At 36.5% G+C, this 21,649-nt stretch overlaps 1 protein-coding gene and 2 non-coding genes across 4 annotated transcripts; all 3 read left to right on the top strand.

Annotated features, from left to right (window-relative positions):
* The first annotated feature begins 2,973 nt into the window (after positions 1-2,973).
* On the top strand, positions 2,974-10,599 carry LOC147565549 (polyadenylation and cleavage factor homolog 4-like). 2 transcript variants are annotated; one of them, XM_086652021.1, is made up of 7 exons: positions 2,974-4,054; positions 5,073-5,174; positions 5,930-6,190; positions 7,035-7,154; positions 7,236-7,682; positions 8,119-9,960; positions 10,367-10,599. In XM_086652021.1, exons 1-6 carry the CDS (start codon positions 3,662-3,664, stop codon positions 9,946-9,948), a joined length of 3,153 nt encoding a protein of 1,050 aa, XP_086508147.1. In that variant the 5' UTR covers positions 2,974-3,661; the 3' UTR covers positions 9,949-9,960; positions 10,367-10,599. The 2 variants fall into 2 exon arrangements, with proteins under 2 accessions (XP_086508147.1, XP_086508148.1); XM_086652022.1 differs by lacking the exon at positions 7,035-7,154 and having other exon boundaries at positions 3,058-4,054.
* Positions 10,600-12,056: 1,457 nt separating this feature from the next.
* Positions 12,057-12,137, top strand: TRNAL-AAG (transfer RNA leucine (anticodon AAG)). The gene has a single exon. It is a non-coding gene; the product is annotated as a tRNA-Leu (tRNA).
* Positions 12,138-21,568: 9,431 nt separating this feature from the next.
* TRNAL-AAG (transfer RNA leucine (anticodon AAG)) lies at positions 21,569-21,649 on the top strand. The gene has a single exon. It is a non-coding gene; the product is annotated as a tRNA-Leu (tRNA).

The following is a 21,649-nucleotide window of genomic DNA, read 5'->3' as shown; positions in this document are numbered from 1 at the left end:
CAAACCATCTCTTCCCTGTAAATAAAATAATTTCCCGTACACAAAAAATTCCAATTTTCAAATTTTTTTGAAATTTTCAAACGAAATCTTTTTTTCGAAATTTTCAAACGAAATTTCAAATTCCCGGGCAAATTTTCAATTTTTTTTGAAAATTTTAAATTCCTGCCCAGCAAAAGTGTCTAGTACAGAAAAAAATTTCCCGGTCACAAAATTTTTTTTTCAAAGTTTTGAAATTTTTTTACGAAATTTCAAATTCCCGCCCAAATTTTCAAATTTTTTTACGAAATTTCAAATTCCCGCCCAGCAAAAATGTCTAGTACAGAAAAAAAATTCCAGTAAATAAAATAATTTCCCGAAAAAAATTTCGTTTCCCGGCAATTTTTCGGTGGCTGTTCCGTAATTTTCTGAACAGTACAGATTCTGATGGACGGGTTGCCAGATTATTTTTCAGAAAAAAAATCGTTTCCCGAGAATTTTCGATGGCATGAACGGTAAATACTTTATTTTCTAAGGGCCCTTTACGTAATTTTGACCCCAAACTGACACATTGGACCTCCCTTTTAGGCAACTTTGGGTGGGATTTTCATTTTGGCCCCCTTTTTGGACCAATGGCCCAACCCCTCAAAATATAATACTTTACCTATCTATCGTCTTCGTCCCTAATGTATATGATATAGAATGTTATATAATATACGTACTTCTAATAGAAGTTTATAAGTATATTTAATTTAGAAGAATTTTTACCAAAAGAATGTGGAGTTTCTAGTAGAAGTTGACCTTTGGTCTTGGGGCATGAGTTTGTATCTCCATTGATCCAATGCCGATATGATTTCTCTCATTATCTGTTTGTTACAAACCATTAAAAAGAGGAAGGCCTGCCTATAACATAAAGGGAAATTTTATAGACACATGTCTCTGATTTCGGCCCACCGAGTCACCCTAGTGAGATGGATGTCTCAAGTTCACTAGATGGAACATAAACTCGATCTAAAGTAACAAATATGGAGTTCAGATTTGAGAGTCAAGGAAACTGAAGTGTTCATCCAAATCTTGTCTGTGCCAACGGAATTTTCCTCGTAGAAGAACCAACACCAGCAAGTAATGAATATATAGAAATGTCATAGAGTGATATAGAGGAACCAACACCAACAAATAATGAATATATAGAAATGTCATAGAGTGATATAGACGAAGAGTGGCCCCATAAATCGCTCTCAAAATAGAACAGCCCACCATTGGATCTAGAGTTTGTTTAATTTGTTTTCGGGTAGAAATGAAAACCAAGATTTGTTATCAGAAGTCTATTTTTATGCTATTTGGTAAGTTAATAGAATTTGAGGAGAAAATTCTAAAGGTCCCCAGGCGTTATTCATTTTTACGCTTTTGTTACACATAAAGGGAGTCCGAGTGGTAATAACACAGGGTGTTTTTAGAACTTCCCAAATTTAAATCTCCACTTGTTCTGTCAGACCTCTCCCCTTTTTTATTTGGGTTGTACTGGGACTCTCTCTTCTTCGCTGTGAAAGAGATGAACTCCCGTAGGTTTTCTATTATGTTTTTCTGCAACGTGAAAGAGATGAACCCTTACTTGAAAAACGTATTACAGATACTTTATTCTTTTGAAAAAAAACACAAGGGAGGGATCTTTAAGCCTAGCTTCTTAACAACCCCTCTAAATCACATGATAGATAATTAACATAAACCACATCCTAAAAGGGTAAAGTTTATCAACTAAAGATCAATTATTTTATCTTTATACTTCGATATTTGATGATGTTTAAAGTTTTCTTCAGGCGTTTTACGTAGGTAAATGGATGAAATTTTCTTACACTGAGAAGGAGATTGGTCGAAAGTTTAGCACACAAGGCAATTTCAATATCTAAAGGAACGTTGAGTTCCATTTGATACATTATATCTAAGTTTAATCTTATAATGTTCTAACATTTTTTTAATAATTCTTTAACAAAAAAAAACTTCTTTTTAATTCTTTGTGGCTTAATTTAAAATAATCAAATTTATTGAAATACAATGTTGAAAATTTTCAGTTTTTTTCCTCTGAAAAGGGTTCACGAAATAGTTTATGACTAGTAAATTGTTTGCGAAAGAGAATGTCCACATGAAACTTTGTTCTCCAAGTTTCTTTCGTTTACACAAATCATCGACCTTTATTAAAAACTATTACAAAATACATACGAGCGTTGAGAGTAGAGACTAATTGGATGTGTCTGTACATACAACCCTATCACAAGAAATACTTATTTAATTAGTGTGCAACAAATCGCCTATACCTTATGGAAAAGAGAATGTCCACGTCAAATGTCCCTTGAAATAAAGAGGCCAAAAATCAATATATTTACCGATTTGTAGCCTTTCCGATTTAGTTATCTTTGAGTCTTAAAATCTTGAGTGAATCGTTGCGAAACAGAAACACAACAAAGACAAAAAATTTCGATGGCAAGCAAAAGTTGGTCATTCATCGTCATGATTCACTGATAACTTCTTCCTCCTCCGATCAATCTCCATATGATGATAGTTGCAGCTTCGGAGAAAACTTGTGTTGCGGTTTCATTTTATCCCTGGAGCAAAACATAATCTAGTTCGGGGGATTTCCCGAATTAGACGTGAGTTCCAGGAAAGGAGAACCTCTCCTTGGCAGCTTTGCTTGAACGAAGAAAGGGAAAGAGGAAAGAGGATCAGTAAAGGAACAAAATAGAATGGTAGTGGTGGTCATAAGTGGAAAGAGAAGAGGAAGATGAAAGTAATTTTTTTAGAAAAGAAATTCGATAGTAACGATCTATCTACAGCCTTAGTCGGCATGAAGAAAGAAGTGGCGGTACGACCTAATGGAAAAAATCATATTTCCATCCAAAAAAATTTGTTACCTTAAACTTTCTTCGTCTAAACGGAGTAAGGGAAAAGAAAGAAGGGGACTAGTAGAAGGAGAAATAGAATGGTGGTGGTGGTCGTAGATGGAAAAAGAAGAAGAAGAAGGTCATTTTTTTGGAAAAACTTTTGGAACTTTGTGGAAAAACATTTCGACAATAAAGGTCTGTCTAGAACTCTTATCACATGAGAAAAACTCTTTGTGCAACAGGTAGCCCATAGGCCCCTTGTGTGGAAGAGACGGTCCACACCGAATTTCCCTTGAAATAGAGAGGCAAAAAAATCAGTATATTTACCAAATTAATTATAGCTTCTGAAATCTGGTTATCTCGAGTCTTAATATCTTGTATGAATCGTAGCGAAAGAGAAGCACAGGTTAGCTATACATACCCCCCCTGCCCTCATCGCCATAATTCACTAATATACCTTCTTCCTCTTCCTCCTCATCCGATAAATCTCGATTTCAAGATAGAGTTTCAGCTCCGGCGACTATCGTATTCACTCTTTCATTTGAGTAAACCACCGATTTGAACGTGTCAAATTACAATCGCAGTCGCTGATGCTGTGAACTTCTCGATCTTACCTCTAATTTTATTTAGACTACTTGTAATTTCCTTTTTAGTGTTAGGGTTTTTGTTTTTCTTTTAAATTGTTATTCGATCGGGTTTGTAAGGTTTGAGCTTTTTATGTTTTTGTTTGATGTCATTGTAACGTAGGTAAAGAAAATTAGGGTTAGGGTTTACAATTTTGTTTCTTTTTATATAATTTATTTGGGGAAATGAGGATGAAGAACTCTCGTAGTTCTACTACAGATAGGTCTAGAGAACCTATCTTAAAGAAACCTAGATTGGTTGAAGGGGAACAACAGGATCGGACTTCAAATGGGGTTCGGCAGCTTCCACAGAGAGTTTCTACTCCTGCTGGTCCAGGATCCGGACCAACAGTTCAGAGATTTAGAGCCAAAGAGGAAGACGAAGATACCGAGAGAGATAATTCTCTTAGAGAAGCTTATCAGCAACAGCAACAAGAACTTGTTAGAGATTATAAGAATGGTCTTGCAGAATTGACCTTTAATTCCAAGCCCATTATAACTAATTTGTCAATTATAGCAGGGGAGAACCTTCAGGCGGCTAAAGGGATTGCTGCTGCCATCTCTTCCAACATTATCGAGGTGAAAATCGGCTACTGACATGCTTTCCCTTATTGCACATCTGTAATTTTATTGTTTTCTGTTGAAATTAGCTCATACGTTTGCAATTTATGCTTTATGGACTTGTAAGTGGAGAGACTAAGAATCATATATCGGTTTATTGTACAAAAGATAAAACTTTTTGCTTGAATTAAGGTATTCCTGGTTACATCAAATCTGCATTTTGGATGGGGAATTCGAGCGATTGTCTACAAATTTGTAGGTATTAAGATATGGATGAGTGTAAAGTGTTAACTGCTACCTTAATCTTCCCCTCCAAATAACCATATCTTGGTGTTACATTCAAAGATCTGTAATACTTATATTCTATGCGCACGCCTTGGTGTACCTTTTATGTCCACTGAAACAACGAAAAACGAACCAAAATGTGTAAATGGTAGCCTAATGATTCAGGATTTGCTTGCTCCTATCAGCTATAGTTAAGTGACTTAGTCTCATGGGGATCATACATCTTCCAAAAACTACTGTTATACTATGTGATTGCATGTGTGGTTTGCTTTCCCTTGCATAGCTTCTTGAGCGAGTCGTTCATCAAGAGTTCTATATAGTCTGTTTGAATTTGTTCACCTTCAATAGTTCAAGTATGCTTATACTAGAATTTTATTCCAACTTCCGGGGTTTTCTGCTTTGTCGGGTAGTTGGTTGTAGCTGAGGGATTAACATATAGTCATTTTCCTGTTAACTGGTTGAAGTCCTGGTTGGAGAAGAGCCTATCTTTTTCCCAGAGAGCTCAATTGTGACTTGGAAGCTTTGAGCTTATTTCACTAGAGGATTTTCTGATCCAGAAGTTACGCCTGTGATGTTGGAACTTGAAAGGGTTGTCAATCATATTCTGAAGGGATAGAGTTGTGAATTTAATAGCATGATTCTGCATTGCTGATTTATTTCTGTCACATTGGGAGTCAGGGTCATGTATATTTCACTTATCACATTAGTCTTTCACTGAACTATGTTGTAATTTTGACACTGAAATTTGCAGGTTCCTGCGGATCAGAAGCTGCCTTCTCTGTATCTTCTGGATAGTATTGTAAAGAATATTGGAAGAGACTACATTAAGCACTTCGCGTCCCGACTACCTGAGGTTAGATTCTTAAGTCTTTAATGAACAATCAACTATTTATCTTGTCCAAAGTTAAAGGCCTTATCTTTTAATGGATAGTTAAAAGTTGGAACATCTCTAGCCTCTTTGCTTGATGACTCCGTCCTTTCGAATTGTACAAGTAGTCTTTCTAGTTATAGTATTTAAATGGTTCTTGTAAAGGTAAAATACATATGGGTATCACCAAAAGCGTAGGGGAGGAAATTTTTCATTGCTGGGTAAACAGAAGAAAGTCTGTAATTTTCAGAGATTGCGGAAGAGATTAGGCAACGACAATTATCAGAAACTAAGCCAAACTTCGAATTTTAAATAATCAGTCTACAAGATATGGAAGGCTTGTTCTGCATATTTCCATTGAGGGAATGGGATGTTGAAATCCTGTCCAAGGTTACTATGTTAGTGGAAGGATCTGTATAGCGAAGAGAGAACACATACTAAATCAATTTTCTAATGTAATAGGTAAATGCTCTGTACATTGTACTTGTTAAAATACTATGAGGAGTTTGTTGTGACTTACCATGAGGAAAAAACCTGTAAACATAGAAGGGAGAGAGAGAAATTGCATGTCACAATGTTTTGTGTGTTGATCATGAATGTCATTTTGTATGGCTTGTGAAGATATTTTTTCTTGGTGTATATCTGTATGGAAGAAAACGCATATATTAGTTTTATAGGACAATAATCCCTGTATGATTCTAATATTAATGTGTAGCAATAACTGATTGGAAACTATATAGGTATTTTGCAAAGCATATAGGCAGGTAGATTCAGCAATGCGTAATAGTATGCGGCATCTTTTTGGAACTTGGAGAAAGGTGTTCCCGCCCGCTTGTCTTCAGATAATTGAGAAGGAGCTTGATTTTGCACCTGTCATGAATGATTCATCATCTGGCCTAACACCTGCTAGGTCTGATTCTCAGTCACAACGACAAACGCATAGCATTCATGTAAATCCGAAGTATTTAGAAACAAGGCAACGTCTTCAGCCGTTGGACAGGGTAAGTAAAATTCAAGAGTTAGATTCATCTGTATAATTATAGCTTAATTAAATATTTGAACTTACGTATTTAAGTTACATTTCCTATGATTAGCCCAGTTCTTAATCTTTCTTCATCATATTGTTTTTTTTCGATGGAAAGTGGATATTGTTGAATGGTACATGTTCTATTTTAATAAAATTTTCACATAGTCTGGTAAACTTAGTAAGTTATGGAGAAATGATGTGGAGACTTCTGGGACTCGACCAATTTCTTTTTAATTATTTGTTAAATACTCTTGCATTTGCCTGAAATAAACGCACCCCTTTTTATATGATATAATTTGTTTCTCAAAGAGACAATTGTTAATTCAACTGAGGAATTTGGTTATCAGATTCACTTACGTTTTGAGATCAAATTTTTTGTTTTGGTCAAGTGCCTTTTTCTGTGCTGGATTTACTGGTCATCCAACTATCTGTTCTTGGGAATAGGAAGCAGGAGTCAGTAGGTGACCGTGTATGTGTTGAGTTGAAATAGCAATGTGCTTAAATAAAAAGTAGAGTTCGTGGAGATTGTTCAACCTTCTCTACTGTACTGGGAGTCCGTATTTTTAAAATTGTTAGTGTAACTGTTTTATTTTAGTTTTACTACAGTAGAACTGTCAAGAAGTTTCTTTGTTCTGTTATCTTTATCCTCAATGGATCCTTCGTACTCTGTAGATATTTCTCTTCTCTGTAAATAATTTTTTTTTTCAATTTGTCATGTTATTCAGTACTTCATCCCCCAAGGTGTAGTTTATCTTCAGATAGCTGAGTTTAAAATCTTACACATTTATTGATTCTTCACATCCACTTGCGTGTTGAAGGCTATGACCAGCAATGACTCTACTGGGACCAAAGTAACGTCTGATGATGCAGAGCGGCCCGACAAAGTCGCTGTTTTTGGGGCTGGAAGGCCATGGGCAAATATGTCGACGAAGATGAATGTATACAATATGTTTCACTACTTCCTTAACTGTTGTCTTCATGCTTTTCCAATCTAGGTTAACACCTTTTCAACTTTGCAGAACAATGCGCGCCTTCAGCGAGAAGTACCTAGCCAGCATATTAATGAGAAAATTCCTGGTGCAGCATATTCTGATCATAATTACATTTCTGATTCTCCTACGCGTATGGACTTGAGAGCTGGAATCAGTGAGAGGGTTGGTGAGAGAGGAGTTACCAATAACGCTTTGTATGGTGCTGAGAGTAATACTCTGAAGTCAACAGCTGCTCATAGGAATGCTTTTGGTAGCAAAAATGGATTTGCAAACGACGGGGTCTCCAGGTCTGCACAATTTGCTGCTCAGTTGCAGCCAACACAAGGCATTTCAAATAGAAATAGCGCTGGCATCTCAAAGAATTGGAAGAACTCTGAGGAAGAGGAGTTTATGTGGGATGACGTGAAGTCTAAATTGACGGAGTCCAATATCTTGAAGAAAGAAGTATGGGCTCCTGATGATTCAAAAAAGCAGGTGAGCTCCTGGCAAATGAGCCGTATAGATATACCATGCTTCTTAAACAAACAAAAAAAAGTAAAAAAGAAACAAAAAAAACACCACATAAAGAAAGAAAAGTAGAGCCTTTAGAATTTTTTTTTTTAATAATTAGCCTCTTGAATTCTGATATCGGATGTTAGTTTGGTGGTGCTGCAACTTGTCTATTTGGTTGAAGTTTAAGTGTAATCGGTGAAATTTTGACGAAGGAAATTCGCTTGACTTGCTTGTTTTGGCACTTCATGTTTCAGCTTACAGTGTCTAGCTGGTGAACCAGTTTTCTCTTGTCAGCACTGAAATTGGCACAGTGTAGATTAGAATAGTGGTAGAGGATAATTTTTTGTTTCATATTTATGGATAATTTATCACTTAGGGTTCTCTATGTAATTTCGTTGAGTTACTTTGTGTTGTGCAGGTGCTTGATGATCACTTCACTCGGTCTAATGGAGAACATGATATCTGGTCAAGAGTTCATAGAGGAACATCTACCGACTCAGTTTCTATAGCGCAGAGTAGAGAAACTTCATTTGGAAAACGGGTACTGTCAACTTGGCCATCACAAGACACACCCCCAGTTGATGGTTTGAATAATGTGAATGTAGCTTCAAGGAAACCAGGTAAAGCAGAAGGCTTTTCTACTACTCTCAGTGGTTCAACAAGCATGATTCCATCCTCGGCTAGAGTTGGACTTCAACCACATACTGAGCCATCAGTTAGTGGTGCTCCAAGTTTTGGGTCACTGGTTAACTTGTTATCAGGATCTGGTGGAGCTTTTATTCAACAGGGGAAGCATCCTTTGATATCTACATCATTATCTGTGGACTCACAATCTCAAAATATGTCTGAGCAAATCTACCAACAAGATCAGTATTTTCCGGAAATATATAAAAGACCACCTCAACACGGAGGAAAGTTGAGGCTAGATCCTCGTCTTCAAACTACTAATGATGCTTATTCCGTTCTTCCAAATCATATTTTACCCGGCACCACGCAACATTTGGAACAAGATCTACAAACATCGTCTTCTTTCATGCGTTCAGCTCGTGGGCATCAGGTACAGGAGTCACAGTCGGAACAGACCCAGTCTCAAACATTTGGTGAAGCCCAGAAGCCATCAAACGAATCCTCAAATTGCGGAACTACCTCAGTTTCAACCAAAGATAGTTTGCTGGCTGCAATCATGAAGAGTGGACTACTATCGAGCCACTCATTAACTGGTAACCTCCCAAATCTAAACTTGCAAGATTCGAGGTCGTTGCCATTGAGTATGAATCTTTCACACTCTGAACCAAGCGAACCTCCTTCCCGCATCGCAACATCCTCCAAAGGAACAGTTGGGCTGGCTTCCGTATTAAGCCCACCAACGGCACCTGGTCCTCCTGCTCACTCTCTCTCAAGTAATGCATCAGAGTTGGCAGACGTAACTAAGAGTGTCGGGAATCCACTTTCTAGTCTTCTGAGCTCATTAGTAGCAAAAGGTTTGATATCTGCATCATCTACAGAGTCAGAAACTGAACGTGCCCCCCAAGTACCTGACCCCCTCGAGAATAAGCGGCAACACCTTGGTAGAAGTAGCTCCACTGAAGCTTTTACAGATCCAGTATCTTCAACGATTCCATCATCTTCTGGGAGTGAACTTCCCGTCTTGAAACCTGCTTCCAAGAATACTATCGCGTTGTCTGACGTTGCAATGACTGAAAAAACTGATCTCATAGGCGTAGAATTCAGGCCCGATATCATTAGGGAATTGCATCCACCAGTAATCAGTTCTCTATTTGAAGATCTTCTCCATCAATGCAGTAAATGTGGTGCCCGAGTCAGATATCAAGACCAACTTGACAGACACTTGGAGTTACACAATTTGAAGGAGCATGAAAATAGCAGTTCGAAGAGAGGTTCAAGGACGTGGTTCAAGAGGTCGGAAGATTGGGTTTCTGGCAAAATGGAACCTTCACGAGAAGTGCTGACCGAAACTTCTACAGATCGATTGGTCAAGCCAGATGACAAAAGTGAACCAGTAGTCCCGGCAGTTGAAAGCCAGAGTGCATGTGTGATATGTGGTGAGCCTTTTGAAGATTCTTACAGTCATGAAAGGGACGAGTGGATGTACAGAGGGGCAGTTTATCTGACAATTCCAGCTGGGGGAGGAAAGGACGGAGTTACAGATGAGAGCGATGCTCAGGGTCCTATTGTGCACCCTAACTGTATATCATCAAGTTCAGCGTACGAGTTGGGACTGATCTAGAGTGTTCAATCGGTGAGCTACTTTTACTCTAAGCTGATTTTACATCTTCACGGCTTCACCATATATTATCATCGTCTTGTTTTCTTTATAAATCTCAATTTGTTAAAATCAAAGGTACACGGTGTCATCATTACATTTGAGCAGGCTCTGAGTAAATCCTAAGTGATTGTAGCAGTCTCGTATTATGGAATACTTCACTTTTTTTATCTTTCATTTTCGTCTGCAATGTGGCGACCGTTACTGCATTAGACAAGCTGAGAATAGTTTTGGATGCTATGGATTTGCTTTCTACAGTCTCATGCTTACTTTTATGTAGCATACTTATCGTTTCTTCTTTCTTGCTTGCAACAGCTTGAACATCCAAAACAATATGATATAATTCGGCTGTTTGACCCTTTTCGTTGTTTTACTTTTGCAGGATCGGCAATTGGATGCTATTCTGAATTTTGATGTGTCATCTCAGGTACAGTAGGAGAAAGAACCGAGTCCAACGAAATCAAAGGTATTTATTACCTTGCTAATTCAGCATGTGATTGAAAAAGGTAATGGGGACAGTTGGCCCTCCCTTGAAATCCCTCTCCTTTAAATTTATTTACATATTTTAAGAGAGAAAGCAATAGAAAAAATTCAATGAAATGGACAGTTCTGCAATTCTGCTTCTACTTGTTCTCTAATTTCGTTGTGGCAGTACGATTATGTTGTTAGTTTTGTCTTGGCTGAAGTGGGTTTTCTCGTTTCCTGTTTCCGCTTCATTCCTGCCCGCTTCTAATTCTGATATGCTTGGCAGTGCAACAATTCAGACTACAAATAATTGAACCCACTGACTTCCCCTTCCATTGAAATACATTGAAGAGAGTTCTAAATAACAGTAGAAGAGTTGTTATGATCACTGTATTAATATTTATATAAAGTAGAGTGTGAAATCTAAATGGATCTAATTTTGGTGGTATTATCATCTTTTTGGTGTTTGTACAGCTACTCAGTGTTAAGTCTTCTTAACTCTCTATAACTCTCTGGTTAGTTAGTTAAATCACATTAAATAACTTTTTTAACAATGAAAAACTTCCTCACTATTACTAAAGAATAAGAAATTGTGGGCAGATTTGAAGTTGCATTATGGAAGTGTTTAATGATTCCTATCTGCTTTCCTTCCAATCATGGGAATCTAGACTTATTTTTGCAAGCTGTCAGGCATTTTTTTTTTTGAAGTAAAAGCATTTCTAGTCAGTAAGTGCATCACTTTATTAGCTTCACGAGAACAATACATGAACTCAATTTGTCGATCATTATCTTCACTCTCTATAATATCGTGCATAATTGTTCGAATTTTTCACGGGATATTCTCCACAGAACCATAACAAGCATTTACTACCGTCATTGCATCACACTTATTACATCTACATATTTACATGTTCTAATGAACTTTAAAAATTTTCTTGGAAATAGGATCGCGATGGTTGGTCTAGTCTTATTCATCCTCTCTCTCTTTTCTGATTGTTATGGGATTAATTCCTAATTGTTTCTCTAAAGATGACAAATTTACTAAAATAAAATGATCCTTTGTGATGACAAGTTTTCATTTGAATTTTCTCTTGTTGGGACCATTCAATTCAAAACTAATTAACAACTATTGGTGAGGATATAGACATTATATTCTTTTTTGCTAGATCGTCATTCTTCTATGTGAGACTATTCTCACACTTTCTTCATTGGAAAAGGGTGGCCAACAACTTGATAGACAATCCTTCATCGAAGAAGGGTGACTGGGCCGACAATGCGTTATTAGATTAGAGACGAATTTGTTTTTTCTTTTTACCATTTTCCCTTTCCTTCACCTTCCACTACAACCGCCACCATGGTCAGCACGCAACAACCATCACCTCTCATCTTTCACCTTCTCTCTCTGCCATTATATATAACGATTTTAAAGATATCACTGAAATAAAATCCTTTTTTTTTTTTTGTTGAAGACTGAAATAAAATCCTTAACATTAGTAAAAACGTGGCCCTTGCCCTAGGTAGAGAGGGTCGACACATCTGCACCAGTTGTACCTTCTTTCATATCGATTAGTGTTATTATACTGTAAATCCAGTCAATTTACACAAACGTTGAGATGGCCGAGTTGGTCTAAGGCGGCAGATTAAGGTTCTGGTCCGAAAGGGCGTGGGTTCAAATCCCACTCTCAACATTCGAATTTTTATTTTATCGCGAAATAGGCGGCCCAGTGTTCTAACTTATCTAAGTGGAACCACATGTTTCCGAGAGAGTATGACATTGTTAACAAAGAATTGTTTCGGCCTAGTTCAACAAAAAAGAATTGTTTCGGCCAGAATCATAAAGGTTATATTTTTATTTTTCTGAATTTTAGGTTGTCCATCTACATGTTTACACTCTAAAAAGACCATCCAAGAGATCATCGTGTATTTGATGACGGCTGGAATTTGGTTGTAAGCAGTGTAACTATCGTTGTAAGAATTGAAAGTAATTAAAGAACAACAAGAATACAATCAACATTTGGCATATATATAGGAGTATTCAATATCGACTTGTGTTCCAAATATTTCCGACGTATGGTGTCAAAGGCAAAGTGCAGGAAATAGTACTGTGAGTGAGGCTCCCCAAAAGATAGGTTCCTGAAGTAGTACTGTGAGGCTCCCCAAGATATATGAACGTTCCAGACACCCCAACAAACTTACAAAAGAGACTAAAATCAGACATAGGAGAGTAAAGGTTTCTCGCATGTCCCCGGAAATTAAGAGTAGGTGCAAATTCTCCCAATTTGTATCACCATACGATCTGTTATATAAATAGGGAAATGCTCTTTTCCATTATGAATAGCAACTGTATGGCCTATCATTGCGGGTATAATGGTAGATGCCCAAGGTGATACAAGTATAAATCAGAGACCATACTTAGTCCACAGCAAGTGTCCAAATCCCACTCAATAAGTGTGATACCAGCCAATATATTCGGAGTTCGGATGTCAACTAGTTTCCTGTGGGTTTAAGAGAGCTCATGCAAGGAAGTAAAAAAAAAAAAATGAAATAAATATTACCAACAAGCTTCTTATTCCAAGTACTATATATATTTTGCTCCAAAATATTTATATATTAAAGTTCCAAGACATGGGTGTTCTCTGCCCTAAATACCTTTCCAAGGAGACCTGATTATTCTTATGACTACTAGTAATATAAGTATATGTAGGCCTCCAATCTTGATCTGTTTGAGCAAATCATCTACTAATTATTAGGCTTATGGGGTTTAGTGTAAATATAGTCCAAGTGTGCCTCTGAAATCATTCTCCTTTTCATGCATTCTTCTTCTTTTTCACCACCTTCATTTGCACTCCCACAATCTTCTACATCTTCCATCAACTGCAAAATATCAAAACAAAATGTCACAAGATAGATATATATATATATATATATATATATATATATATATATATATATAGAGAGAGAGAGAGAGAGAGAGAGAGAGAGAGAGAGAGAGAGAGAACTTACATCCAATGATATTATAGGTTGATGAAAAACCCGATGATTGAAATATATCCTTGTGTCTTCCCCTACTAATACATAGAATTATATATAGTTGAAGTACTTTCACAAGAAAAGAAAAAAAAATTGTAGCATGAAAAGTTTATTATTGATACAATTCTCCTCTCAACTAAGTCTTACCTAGTTTTCGCATTGGAAAGATATTGAGTGCTGTTGTTGGATATGAGTGAACAATTAACAAGATAATGAGAAGGCTTGGAGCAAGAAGCTTATGAGACTTGAAGTAACTTTGCTTCATCATGTTGGTTATGTCTCTGCTTGGGTGAGAGAGAGAGAGAGAGAGAGAGAGAGAGAGAGAGAGAGAGAGAGAGAGAGAGAGAGAGAGAGAGAGAGAGAGAGAGAGAGAGAGAGAGAGAGAGAGAGAGAGAGAGAGAGAGAGAGAGAGATGGGTCCTCTTGTATAGTAGTTGTTAAATTTCCTTGGTAAGAATTCTGATTTTATTTCAATCATTATTAAGTACAATTCTAATCTCTATTTATAAGTAGAGTTTAGAAGATAACTAGAATTAGTTACAAGCTTAACAGAATCTTGATTAGTTAGTTTTCCTAACTAATTCTTTATTGTTACAGGTGCCTATAGACATTCCTTGATGAGCTTGACCATCTTCACAGACTTCATGGACTGTTCTGACTTGGACTGCTTGACTTGGACTTGGACCATGACCCTAGTCTCCATTGACATTTGACTAGAGTTGACTGTATAAAGGAAGAGTCTTTGCCCTAATTTCATTATATCTGGTTCTCTCAAACCCTAGTTCTTACAGTAGTGAAGGAAATTAATAAGAGATAGGGAAATGAATACATGCAAGAGAGAAGTCAAATTTCAGGAAGTTACAAGTACCTTTCATGTGGTCGGCCTTATTCACCATCAACCAAATGTAATTTGAGTTAATTTGAGTGGGACATAAATAACCTGAATCAAGAACAAGCCAACAAATAACACGACATGATGATTGTACTTCTCAAAGACAAATCAAATTCCGGTTTAGACAAGTCACACTTTTTTTTGTTGAGAGAGACAAGTCAGACTTGGTAAGTCAGATTTAAAAACCTTTTAGAGTGGAACTGTATATGGTAGTAATATGTAATGGGTACATAGCTGTTTTCCATCAAGAATTGTTTTACTTTTACCTAGCAGGGTTGAGTGTTCTTATACTAAACATACCATAAAGGAACAAAGTCCATTTAAAAATTGAAACCCATTAGTGATAAAAAAAAAAAAGTAAAATTCATCAATGATGTTGAATTATAAATAACAAAAAATATACTCAACCCACCTTGTGGGACTCCCACTTAAACCGCATTGAGAGAAACCCTTGTTTCTTTCTCCTCTCACATGTCCAGTTGTGGAGAGAGAAACCCTTATTTTTTTCACATGCGGTTCAAGGGAGAGTCCCAAATAGCGGGTTGTCTAGCCTTGTTGAACGAATGATGGTATTGATACCATACGATGAACTCCATTTCATTGATCTCCATTCTAATATTGATGTTAAGAGATGGGTATTTGATTATCTTAATAATAGATTCATAAATGTTTTTCTTTTGGAAGCTTGAACAATACACCTATTGAAATATTCCACTTCTTTTTGTTAATATTTTTTATAACAGTTCTTTTTAGTAATTAGAAAATGTTAATTTAACATCATTGGTACCTTTGTCCGTCCTTAGCCTGACCTTAGGTCGACTGGCTAAGATGGTTGACGTGCAGGGGCGGCTTATGCTCAAAGAAACCAAAGTGGTTGTTTTGGAGCCCAACATAATGGAGGACCTCATGTGTTTAGATTTTGTATTTCAGTTTCAAAATAATAATTATACTCTAAAAAGACTTATAATATGATTTAAGTAGTATCTCAATGATTAAGAGTTTAGATCAGCACGAGAGGTCAATGGTTCAAAGAGGGACCTAAGACTTTAGATCAGCACCAGAGGTCAATGGTTCAAAGAGGGACCTAATTAACTTTGTTTAGAACCTCCCAAGTATTAAGGTCGGACTTGTGGACATGCAGGATTTAAAAAGAGACTCTTACCAAACTTTTATTTATATAGTATTTATTTCTCAAGGTTCTTTTTGTTCATCTCAAGCAGACAACCTAGGGTTGAGTTGAAGGCAGGGGCGGATCCAGGATTAAAACTCAAGGTATGCCGAAAATATTATAGAACGAAAAATAAATAAAAATATCTGAGTATTACATAATCAAATATACTAATGTTTTAATTACAACTCAAAAGAAAAATCTCTTTTTAGTCCAAGCGTAAATTCATTCTCCTTTTACTCATTCCTTGAAAGCGCTTGATAATATCTTGATCGTCGATTGTAGCAAACACATTGATGTAGATTGTTGCGGAAGCGTAAAAGTAATGGAATCCACCATTGTTAATAAACTAAACTAACGAAATAAAACTAATAAAATAACGATAAACAATAAACTTGATTAATAACTTGATTAATAATAAACTTGGTTGATAATATTCTCTGATCTGAATAACAAGGACAGACCTGACTTCCTTTTATAGGAACTTAGAAACTTCTAGATAGACTCAAACTAGGATTCCTAAATATCAAAGATACTCAAACATAGAAACTTCTAAACCTAGACTTAGTAGGAAATACTAAAATATGGAAACTCCTAAACTCTAACCCTAATGGACTCGGCCATGAGGCCCTCTAACTGGTTCGGCCGTGGGGCCCATCTTGATGGTCTCCATCATACTCCCCGACCGAGAACGAACTTGCCCTCAAGTGAGACTCAACAATGCAATCCGTAGTTCCCACCTTGCGCGAAATTTGCCAAAAAGTCGAAGAAGACAAATATGGAGAAAATCACCGACTAAAATCCAAAACCCATGATGCGAAATATCCCGCAAAATCAATTGCAGGAAACAAACTTCTAACAAATTTCTACATCTCCCGTCATCTAGTAATTCAATGAAGAGGATCATAATACCCACATTATTCTCTCTAAAAAATTCAACTATGTATTTTGTCATCCTATCGAGGCTTCGACCAACGAGTGAAGAATAAACAATGTTGATCGTGCCATCTTCCCGTTGTAAAATTTGCCACTTAACAATCTTCATGAAGGAGTGAAGTAACATGAACAAGTATGAAGAGAGACTTATTGTAGCAATTCCCACAAGTTCTTCACCAAGAGACGAAATAACAAATAAAGGAACATAACCTTCAGGATCTTTTAGTATATGCTTCAATATGGTATCACTTGCAAATAAACTCATATCGCTGAATTGATATTCCACTTGTTTGACTATCTCTAATCGAAGATCATCACTGAGTAAATTTTTCAATGAAATTGGAATTGTAAGAGTAAAATATGAAATCAATTGAACTGAATTCTGTTCCCTAGGGTTAAACCGATCAGACCCACTACTAGTACTAATATACTGTAAGTTTGGGTAACCTGAAATTGGAATTTGGATCCGAGTTCTTGGAACAAATTCAAGGGAATTCACGTTTAATGTAGAAGAAAGATTGGTTTTACTATTACTACTGTTTATCTTCTTTCCTTTTACTGATTCTGACATCTCACTTTCTCTTCCACTTTTATTCATTGTCATAATAACCTTCTCTGCTACAAGAGAAGAATAGTGAAACCCAACACCAAATTGACCAATCACACTAACATCTGCTCCTACCTCTAATGGCTCCATGAATTCCTTTGTTTCAGATATCTCAATCTTTCCCAAATTGTTCATCAAATCGACTATCGTCAATTCGGTTCCATTATCAATACGGTTTGGTCGGTTTGTAGCTCTTATAACAATTACATGGGCATGAGACTTTAAACCCTCCATAAGTGTCAAGAGTCGGGAAATAATTTCAAGAATAGAGATATTATAAGGAATTTGTCTTACAGATTTTGCATATGTAGAATCCAGTTTAGATCCAGGAGCAGCTGATCCGAAAGTAACTTTACCGCCTTTAATGTTGGCAATATTAACAAACCCTAGATTTCCTTGTTCATCACCAGTAGTTAGACAAAGAGTTGTTGATAAAGAAGTACCTTCATAGATAGCATGAACTTGTTTACTGTCATAACAATCAAGAATTACATGAAGACTTAAAGCGTTTTTTATTATTGAAAGTGGATGATTTGATGCTAAACTTGATATAGTTGAGTATGATAACACCAAACACGTAATTGTTTTACTACTATTGACTTCCTCTGCAAGTTTTGTTCTGCCAATGTCATCTGTACTGACAAAACCGGGGCTCTTACCTTGAACCACATGAAAGTGACCAAGTTCTCGGAGAAATAGGAAGATGGAAGATGAACACATGGTTGTCATTCTTGGAGTGGAAGTGAGCAATTCGTCTTCCCCATTCATTGAATAACTTGTATTTTTGTTATCAAGGACCTCTCCTCCAACAATATTGTTCATGGTGGTCGAAGAAATTTTGTGATTCGAAACAACTAATTCTTCTCCCGGGATTATAGACGGAGCAAATAATTTGTCTGAGCTTTTGTGATTCATCTCATTGAACTTTTCTTTCTCCGTCATTGAAAAACTAGTATTTATTTTATCAAGAAAATCTCTTTCAACAGTATCGACCATGGTAGTCGAAGGAATTTCGGATAATTCACTTTGTTCTTCTTTTTCCTCAGTCATTGAGAAAATTTTGTTCTTTTTGTCAAGAACTTCTTCTTCAATACCATCGAACACGTTGACCGAAGTAACATTGGAGAACTGTCTACTTGATTCAATCTTTGTTTCTTCATAAGACAAATATTCATCGAAGGGAAGAAAAACATACCTGAAGATATTTTTCAATGTAGTCCAATCGTCTATGAATTTTTTTCCCTCGTCAATTAGTCTCCATTGCATTGCATTGAACTGTTCATAAATTCTTTCGGACATATGTTGTTCCACGACAAAAACCTTATCTTCATCATGAACCTCTTGGTTTAGAAACCAATTTTCTATCTGTTGAATCCAAAAATCTATATGATATTGACAATCAAACATAGGGATTTTGGAAACGACATTAATTTTGTTTTGATCTTTTCGATCAACATAGAGTTGTTGTGCATCTCTAAAGGATTCCAACTTAAACGTGGAAGATTTTTCCAACATTCAAGATGAGAAGTATCTAAAAAAAATTTATATGTTCCCCGATTCTTGAGGCTCTGAATACCAGCTGATGTAGATTGTTGCGGAAGCGTAAAAGTAATGGAATCCACCATTGTTAATAAACTAAACTAACGAAATAAAACTGATAAAATAACGATAAACAATAAACTTGATTAATAACTTGATTAATAATAAACTTGGTTGATAATATTCTCTGATCTGAATAACAAGGACAGACCTGACTTCCTTTTATAGGAACTTAGAAACTTCTAGATACACTCAAACTAGGATTCCTAAATATCAAAGATACTCAAACATAGAAACTTCTAAACCTAGACTTAGTAGGAAATACTAAAATATGGAAACTCCTAAACTCTAACCCTAATGGACTCGGCCATGAGGCCCTCTAACTGGTTCGGCCGTGGGGTCCATCTTGATGGTCTCCATCACACATCTTTCTCCACAAATGTCACAAACAATCATTAAGTCATGGGTTAGACATTTGATTTTTCAACTCATTCTTCACATATTTCATACCAAAAAATACTCGTTCAACACTTGCGGTAGCCACCGGTAATGACAAAGCTAGCTTCAAAAGAGTGTACACCAATCCAAATGTCTTGTGCTTTTTTGTACGAACAAGAGTCCTACATTGATCTGAAGTACCTTTCAAGTTCGAAAAATTATCATCCGTCTTAGCACACTCAATGTAAGTCTCAAGTTGGCTAGATAACTCCTTATCACTAACATCCTTAAAGTCATTTGGGTAGAATTAGGGGTGGGAATCTGGCGGGTTCGGGCTCATAAATGTCGGGCACGGGCGGACTGGGGGGGTAGTAAGCTACCCAATCGGGATATCGGGCGGGTAAACATGAGCCTCTTTGAAGCCCGCGGCCCGATTATGCCCGAGTGCCCGATCGGGCTCTAACGGGCTCGGGCGGGCGTGTTACGGGTGTTTTCAAAAAAAAAAAATAATATAAAAAAACTTAATTAAAAATATCATTATATTAAACTAAGATTCACCCATTATATTAATATAATCCCCGAGTCCGTCTAAAATAAAACTTAATTAAAAATATCATTATTGTTTGCAATTCATTCACGACTCAATAACTTATATCCAATTAAAAATATCATTCTAAATTTCCTAAAGTTCATTTACAAATATAAGACAAAAAATACATCAAAATAGATTTACACAAAAAATATACATAAACATAGAAATTACATAAATCAAAAAAAGAAACCAAAAACTTAATAACAAAAAAAGATGTATCTTCTAAATCTTCAAGTCTGATTTTCATATGCAAACAAAAGGAAATTGTGTAAGAAAAATAATAGTTTGACACTAAAATATATAATAATATAATTATAATATAACTAATTTCAGAACGTAAACCTATTTTCAACAAAAAAAAAAGGTAAGTTTACATCATCACCATGAGAAAATTACAGATCTGTTTCAGAATATACACCATGAAAAAAAAACAGATCTGATTCATGAAAAGTTCTAAAAGTATACGTCAAAAGAGATTTTTTGAAATTTAATCCTTTATATATATCATTAATAATCTTCATCTAAAAAAAGCAAAGGTAGTCTCCATACTGTGTTTTTTTTCTATTTCTTCATAACTCCTTTTGATTTCGTCTAGACATTAAGTTATTTACAGCAAAAGTCGGATCAACAAAAAACACTAAAAGGTTAACTCTAAAACTTCGTTTGATCTTCATAACTTCGTTTTTATCTAGTTCTCCAAGACGTTCTTCTCTCTCTCTCTCTTTCTCTTTCTCTTCCTCTTTCTTTATCTGTCTCTTTCTCTTTCTTTCTTTTTCTTTCTCTTTCTCTCTCTCTATCTCTCTTTCTCTTAAACTCTAAAATGACCTAGAAAATAAAATAAAGAAGGAAAAGTGAAAACTAGGCTTATATACCAAACCCTAAATCTGATGGGAGAATGAGAGGCCAAAGAGTTTTAACCGTTGGATCAGACTGACCCTAATTAGGTTAAATCTGACTGGTTCTCGGGCGGGCTTATCGGGCGGGCTTATCGGGCCGGACGTCGGGCAAAGAGCTCTGCCCGAGTCCCGCCCGCGTCCGCCCGAAATTTCAGGCCGGGTAAGCCCGAGTTGGAGTCTCTTCGGACTGCGGGTTGCCTCGGATCGGGCGGTTAGGGCCGGATTTCGGATTTTCGGACCGTTTTCCCAGCCCTAGGTAGAATCTTGCCAACCTCAGAACTCTAATTCAAACAACTATCAAAACAATTATTCCTATTTTAGAGATCGAATTTAATTGTTGGAGAAAATTAAAAATATTATTACCTGTGGCAATTTGGAGAGGGAGATGGTTAGATGAAGATGAGATTTTGGAGAGGGATAGACAATTTTGGAGAAGGAGAAGAGGGAGATGCAGAAGAATTTTGGAGAGGGAGCAACAGTAGAGGGTTTAATTTGTTTTAGAAAGAAATAGAGGGGATACGTAGGATTTTGGGGTCTCGGGATAAGTAGGGTTTTGGGGGAGGAAATTAGAGAGAAAAAAATAGAAGAGGAAAAAGTGACTTTAAGTGTAGAAGATGAGTTTTGAACCCAGGACCTGCCGCATAAATTTTGGCACCCTTACCACTGAACCAAGTTAGTTTTTGGAATCCAGGGTTGTCCATGGCCTATATGGCAGCCCTCTTAATCCACCCCTGGTTGAAGGTTAGACAAAATATTATTTTATATAACGACTTTAACGTTATTAGTGAAATAAAATCTTTAACATTCGTAAAAACGTGGCCCTTGCCCCTTGGTAGAGAGGGGCCGACGACGCATTGGCACCAGTTGCACCCTCTCTCATACGTCCCTAGTCCAACTCAGTACTACTTCTCTGTTTTTCAAGTGATCAACAAAAAAAAAAAAGTGTATATCTACTCTCAAAAGGTTAAATCAGGTCATCTCCCTCCGTTTTTTTATTTATAATCCACTCCTGTTGCACAAATGTTGAGATGGCCGAGTTGGTCTAAGGCGCCAGATTAAGGTTCTGGTCCGAAAGGGCGTGGGTTCAAATCCCACTCTCAACA

This window comes from Eschscholzia californica, unplaced genomic scaffold (genome assembly GCF_041429995.1).
Source record: "Eschscholzia californica isolate CP2 unplaced genomic scaffold, dmEscCali1.0.p SCAF_1, whole genome shotgun sequence".
Taxonomy (NCBI): domain Eukaryota; kingdom Viridiplantae; phylum Streptophyta; class Magnoliopsida; order Ranunculales; family Papaveraceae; genus Eschscholzia; species Eschscholzia californica.
This window is presented reverse-complemented; position numbering and strand designations above follow the sequence as displayed.

Coding starts and splice junctions, on each gene's coding strand:
- LOC147565549 (XM_086652021.1), top strand. CDS start 3,662: ATGAGGATGAAGAACTCTCGTAGTTCTACTACAGATAGGTCTAGAGAA. Junction 7,155..7,235: donor ATATGTCGACGAAGATGAAT/GTATACAATATG, acceptor TCAACTTTGCAG/AACAATGCGCGCCTTCAGCG. Junction 7,683..8,118: donor CTGATGATTCAAAAAAGCAG/GTGAGCTCCTGG, acceptor TGTGTTGTGCAG/GTGCTTGATGATCACTTCAC.